The sequence below is a fragment of the Solanum lycopersicum genome, chromosome 5 (genome assembly GCF_036512215.1).
Source record: "Solanum lycopersicum chromosome 5, SLM_r2.1".
Taxonomy (NCBI): Eukaryota; Viridiplantae; Streptophyta; class Magnoliopsida; order Solanales; family Solanaceae; genus Solanum; species Solanum lycopersicum.
In genome coordinates, this window is record NC_090804.1 from 67319461 (window position 1) to 67326416 (window position 6956).

At 27.8% G+C, this 6956-nt stretch overlaps 1 protein-coding gene across 1 annotated transcript; it reads right to left on the minus strand.

Annotated features, from left to right (window-relative positions):
- On the minus strand, positions 1-1344 carry LOC101250018 (induced stolen tip protein TUB8-like). Its single transcript, XM_004239781.5, has 3 exons — positions 1205-1344; positions 480-801; positions 1-204 (listed from the first exon to the last, which is right to left on the minus strand). The coding sequence occupies exons 1-3, from the start codon at positions 1217-1219 to the stop codon at positions 107-109; spliced, it is 435 nt and encodes a 144-aa protein (XP_004239829.1). The 5' UTR covers positions 1220-1344; the 3' UTR covers positions 1-106.
- Between the last annotated feature and the right edge of the window lie 5612 nt (positions 1345-6956).

Below are 6956 nucleotides of genomic sequence, written 5' to 3' on the forward strand. Positions count from 1 at the left end.
TTCATTCTAGTTACCATACTAAATAATACTAATAATAATATATAAAACCTTAACTTAAAATATTAAAACATCACCCCCACCCCCTACCCCACATTATTCACCAATTTTACTCTTCAATCTTCTCAACTTGTTCAACAGCTGGTGCATCAACAACTTTTTCCTCATCTTCTTTTGCCTCACTCTCCACTTCAACTTTTTCATCATCTGTTGAAAAATAAAAATAAAATTATAAAACAATGTATTTTATTTACTTTACAAAAAAATATAAATATGACTAAAACATTGTCTTATTAAACAATGTGAAACTTTTTGTCTTTCTCTATCACACGAAACAAACACTTATCGATATCCATTGTCGGGTGCCCATAGATTGAATCTACTTAAACAACTTAAAGACTCGACCGTGAAAAAAAAACAACATTTAATTTAATAACAAATCATAAAGGTAATTTTATAAAAATAAAATATTTTTATCTTACCAACAACTTCAGGTTCTGCACCCACTGTTTCCTCTGCCAAAACAGAGTCTTCTGTTTTCTCTTCAGCCACTGTTTCCTCAACAGCTGGAGCTGATTTCTCTTCTTCTGGTTCTGGTGCTGGTTCGATTACGGTATCTTCCACGGCGGGGACCGCTTTTTCTTCAACTAAAGCGGTTTCTTCTGTTGGCGTTGGTATTGGTGCTGGTGCTGTTTCTTCTGCAACAACGGGGGCTACTTCCTCGGTTTTGATTGTTTCTGGTGTGATCTTCGCCTCGATTTCAGCTGGAACAGTTACTACTTCTGGGGCTGGTGTGGATTGAACCTTCGTAACAAAAAAAAAATAAACGCGGTGAAAAAATAGAAGTAGTATAACTAGCATTGACATGAAAAAAAAATATAAGTACATAATTAACATACGAGTTCTGACGAACTCAGTAACTTTAGACTCTGTATATATATTAAAAAATTCATTAAATCTGTAATGTTTATTTAATTTGTAAACTTGTATGAGTTTGACTACAAGTTCAGAACTCATAAACTTTAAATTATGAATCTGCTTCTTCTGATTAGAATACATAGAAATAACGCGTGATATTGGGATGAGGTAAGAGATCCAATGCTCGAACGAACGTAAAATCAAAATCAAATCGATTTAATTGTAAAAGACAAAAGAATCATATAAATTGAAAACATTTTTTAAAGAAAATGACTAGAGAAAAATGTACCTCAACAGTGGCCATTTTTGGAAATTGAAACTAACAAGATGTGAAGAAAATTAAAAGATGAAAAAAGGGAGCAAATGTGTTTTTTGATAGTAAGAATGGTTATGAGAAATGAAGAATATAGAGAGCTATTTATAGGGAAATAAAATGTACAATATTTAATGAAATTTAATATAAAAATAAATAAAAAAAGAATCTTTTTTTATTTAAAAAAAAAAGTGAAAAGAAGAATATTGAGGGATATACAAAAATGACATCTCATATCAACTGACATAAAAGGCTAGGACAAATTTTGCATGTCTAGTTGTTAATATTTTTATTCTTTTACGATTCTCTGTTTAATTTATTTATCTTATTTTAATTTAATATAAAATTTAAAAAGTTGAATTTCTTCTTAATTTTTATAGTTTTAAATTAGAAACATGTAGAATGTAAGAAATATTCGTTAATTTTATAATCTTAAACATGACATATTAACGTTTAAATTTGATCGATGTCAAATAAAAGGAGAAAGATATATCATTTTTAAAATAGATTAAAAAGAAAAAGTAACGGATATTGAATATCTCAAAATTATTCTATGAATCAAGAATTTAAATGTTATGAATTTTGAAATGTATATTTAACTCAGTGCGTCCTTAATTTTGTCATTCAAACACATAAATATACTATAATAAAAAATATTTACCATTTGCAGCAATAACAATTTTTTTTTTCATTTGACTACTTTTAATTCATTTATTATACAAGTTTAATATATATTTACAAAGATAAATTTATTATTAAAATATAATACAAATTTTAATGAGAGATAATACATTTATCACATATTTTAATACACTTATAATATAATGTGACAATTTTTTACCAAACAAACATAATATATTTCAAAAACAATTATAATTCAAATATATTTCATACATAATTCACTTTTAATATATATTACAAATTTATTACAATATTACTATAAATGGTAATAAACAAAATAGAATCGCTAAAATCAGTTTTTTATTCTTAAAAATGTATTAATTCATATAATTTTTTCTGATTTTTTAATCTTGAAACATTGTTATGATATTCATATTGAGTTTGCCTCTAACTTGAGGCACGATACGATAAAAAGAAAAATTACTCATAAATTCATCGTTAATCTATCGATAAATATATTTTATAGTTGAATAGATGGTTAAAACCCATGCTTTATGATTTATTGGAAATGACAATCCACATGGTGTTGGAGGCCATTTGCTATAACAACAATCATATCTTTTTCTTAAATTAAATTATTTTGTGTTTTGTGTAAAGTTTAGTATGTAGGTGACTGTAGGACTATCATGCTTTCATGTTCTTCTAATTAATCATAAATAATTACACTAGCTACGTACTATTTTTTTGTTTCTTTGGTTTTGTTGCAATTTGGTCCCTTCGTGGATCTATCCCAGCTTATCGAGGACATGTTTTTAAATAAAAAAGTGTGAAAAATATAAATTTAGGTTAAAAAATTAGTAGGTAAGAGTGTGTCCATATTAGTGTTTTATCTTGTTGCACTTATTAGTAGTCGTAGAACTGCTATCAAGTTTAATTTCTTGTTTGTCGATTTCTGCGACTATCTATTATTTCGTGTAGTTTGTACTAGTACAACTACGTCCCTAATTATCGTTTTGTAACTATTCATTGTATATATTTTTTTTTCATTAAGTCTTTTTCTAGACTATTTTTATTTTGAACTAATGGTCTACTGGAAACAACCTCTCTCCTTCACCTCTAAAGTAGAAATACGATCATCATACACTTTATTCTCTCTAAATCGAAAGTATAATGGATATATATATATATATATATATATATATATATATATTTGATATATTTCGATCTAGGAAAGGTAGAATGTACGATAATGATATATATAGTAAAAAAGTTATCTTGATTGCAATTTTCTATGAGTATTATTGGATCATGGGAAGTGTTGGCCATCATGAAAAGCCATGCAAACTAAATTACTACCAACCCTTCGTCTACGGCATGCAACAATCATTCACCCTCTTACAACCTAATTAAAAGTAAATAAATAAAAGCTTAATAGTACATCGTCGCCCTATTAAATTTGTCAGGATATTTCATATAAATCGTTCAAATTAAGTCACGTTCCGTTTGAATATTTCAATTACTCTTAGATACAAATTTCAAAAGAAAAAAATTATAAATCTTTTCGTTTGTCTATTAACTATAGGTAGTGGAGCTAACCACAAAACTATATAGGTCATAATTTCTTTAATTTTACGCATCAGTCTCAAGTAGAAAATATCTGACATTTTACGAGACGAAAAATGCATAAAATTTAAAAATATATATATTTTATATAATTAACTTAACAACCTGATTAATCGACCAATAAAAACAAACACAAATCTTAAAAATTTAAATCAAATTTTTGTCATTAGAAGTTGAAATGTTCATGTCATTATCATATTGTATTATTTGTATACGTCCATATTAAAGATTCATATTGGGAAAAATGGTCATTAACGTTAAGAGGGGACACTAGGCCGGCGCTTATTCAACCCCCACTCACATATTGTGATCATTAATTCTTTAACTCGTCGGGATCTCGGTTAATTTATACACATCTCGATTAATTATACATATTGATATTGAGAATATTGAGTTACGTTGTGTAACGTAGTTTGAATAGATAAAATATCACATAATATTTTGTATTTATTGATTTTTTTAAGTGGAATGACATTAAATCGTAAGTTTTTACTACATTGCCCCTAATTTCAAAATAGTTTAAGTATTTTTTTAACTAAACTAAGCGTTCTTAAGAATTCACACTTTTCTGAACCTAGAAAATCGACAGAATTCTAGGATTCCTCCTGGAAGAGATGTAACGGATAAAATTATTGAAATGTAGCAAGAGGTTACAACTTCACTTGTTCAAACTGTGAAAACAATGTAAAATTCTCGTGATTTGACTCTTTTCTAGAATCACGCAGACGATCACAGTGTCTCAAGTTCAAACTGTGAAAATAACAGAAATACAACGCTTTTCTGAATCTCGCACACAATCACAATTTCCCATATTCATATCATAAAAACAACGTAAAATTCTCGTGATTCGATCCTTTCCTAAATTCCGCCCATAACATTGTCCTATTTGGACTATGCAAAAAGCAACATGAATAATCTGACGTGGCAACTTTATTTTTTTTTAATTTTATAGTAAAGTTCATATAACTATGTGGGACCCATCAAACCGCCCATTCTAAAGATGCTTAAATCAAGTGGGTCCCTTAGATGCTTTTTCAGGTATAAATCAGTGGGCCATGGGCCCCACTTGCTTTTTTGCCACGCTGGAATTATGTCATTGCCACCTAGATCTATGATCCCTAAAATTTAAATTTCATTATTACTACTTTTTTAAAAAAATTATTTAAATAGACAAACACTTTTTATCTTTTTTTTTAAAAAAAAAAATATATATTTTTCAATTTTTTTTAATTATGTATTCTAAAGATTTGTTGATGTAGTTACAAAAGTTTGATTTAAATTAACGACTTACGCTTTATTATAGTCTCTTGACAACGATGAAATTTCTTTCTAGTGATTAAATGACAATATGAATTGATCGAATAAACTAGGGGGAACAGACTAATAGTGCGTAAATCATAAATGGTATTCCATCTGTTTTATTTTACGTGTCACTTTTCAAATTTTGAGATTCAAACAAGTCTATCTTTTACCGTAAATTTTATATGGATCTTTTAAACATTTCGAAATATCAATTATTGTAACTTATAGTACTTTTGACGTAATTTATAAATATATAAATTTCATTTCAAAACAAATTGAAGATTCCATCCGTAAATTTTTGATAAATTTGTACTGTTTAACTCTTGAAAAATAAAAAGTACCACATAAATTGAAACCGGAGTACATAGATTAAGGGTGCAAAATTGTGAAGTACTCCTAATGAAAAATAGCAAGTATCATAAGAGAAGAAGGGAAAGGGCTCAAATATGGTATCGAACTTTCAGAAAAGGTTCATTTGTGTCATCAGTTAAAAGTTTGGCTCATTTATGCAATTACCGTTAAAGAAAAGGCTCATTCATGCCATTATTTTTTAATAGTGATTTTGCAAAATCATTTTTGACACGTGGCCAATTCTTTTAATTAAAAAAATCATAACTCTAAAAAAATTGAATTAATTTTTTTTGATTTTTTTATTAAATAAATTGATGATGTGGCCAAATTATAATTGGTCACGTCATCAATTTTTTTTTATAAAAAAAATTAAATTCTAAATAAAAATGAATTATTTTTTTTGATTTTTTTAATTAAAAAAATTGATGATGTGGCTGAATTATAATTGACCACGTGTCAAAAATGGTTTTGCAAAACCACTGTTAAAAAAATTATGGCATGAATGAGTATTTTCTTTAACAGTGATGACATAAATGAGCCAAACTTTTAACTGATAGCATAAATGAACTTTTTTTCTGAAAGTTCAATGACATATTTGAGCCTTTTTCACAAAGAAGAATATAGTCCTTGAACAATTATAATTTCAAAAATAGAACTTTTAAATATCTATAATACTATAATGATTTTAGATTTCTTAAATTCTTTTAGAATGTGTATTTCACAAAAAAAAGAAAAAAAAAAGCTTTCTAAAAATCAAGTTTGTCTATATGCTTATTAAATAACTATAACAATAATAACTACGTCACGATCTCAATCAGTCTTTTATAGATAAATTCGTCCCAATTTCAATTAAACTAAGTTTGATTCATCCTTTCAATTTCGATTGAGTCTATCTCTAAATTCATAATGTTCAAAACTTTCTCTTACCTTTCTATTAGACTCGATTATAAATCATTATACCTTAGTCCAAATATAATAATAATAATAATTACGTTTCAATCCTGATCAAAACTTGATTGATGTATATACAATTCCAAATAAATTTTATCGATATACAATTGCGATCAGTCTCAATCGAATTTAGTAATTGCATGAAAAGTTGATGCTTCTTTTTCATTTATTTTCGTCCTCATTAGCGCTTAACTAATATAATAGAAATTGACTCTTGTTTGTTTGGTAAACTCTCACTTTTTAATAGGTATAGGTGTTGCTCAAAGAAGAGAGTTGTGTAAACTAAACTCTTCTTGGAAAGCATTTTAAAGTTTGTAGGATGATACATCATAAACCATAGTATGTCAATGAAGTAGGAGGAAAATCACGAGGCCTCGAACGATGAGTAATTTCCTCCTATCTATTTAGGTCTCGATACACAGAGATATTTATTATTTTAGTAGGAACTAGGAAGTAAGCTATGTATTTGTTGGATAGTTCAAAACTTGAGATATTCATAAGTTAGATCCAAACAACACCATTATAATAAATGAAAGACAAAAGAACGTATATAGCTCAATGTCTAACCCAAAATTAACCAGAACTATTCCAATGAGTCCTCATGTGGTGACCAAAAAGGTGAACCTATGGCAAATAACATGAGTATTTTGTATTGTATCGAATACACATACACACACAATAGCGATCTAACTAAAGATTTTGATTCCGATGGGGATAACTATGATCATGATAGTTGCGATAGACGTAGGCACGGGTATCAACGTCTAAGCAACTATGCAACAAAATTGGAGTCATAGCTGCTTTATTATCAAAAAGGCGAAGAAATAAATTCATCATTCCACTACACTCGAGAATGAACTAATGCCCTGTTCAGGTATCT

What these genes read in the sequence shown, in the direction of transcription:
- LOC101250018 (XM_004239781.5), bottom strand. An exon ending in TGCAGAACCTGAAGTTGTTG is followed by an intron (nt 205 to 479) that starts GTAAGATAAAAA and finishes ATTTTTCAACAG; the next exon opens with ATGATGAAAAAGTTGAAGTG.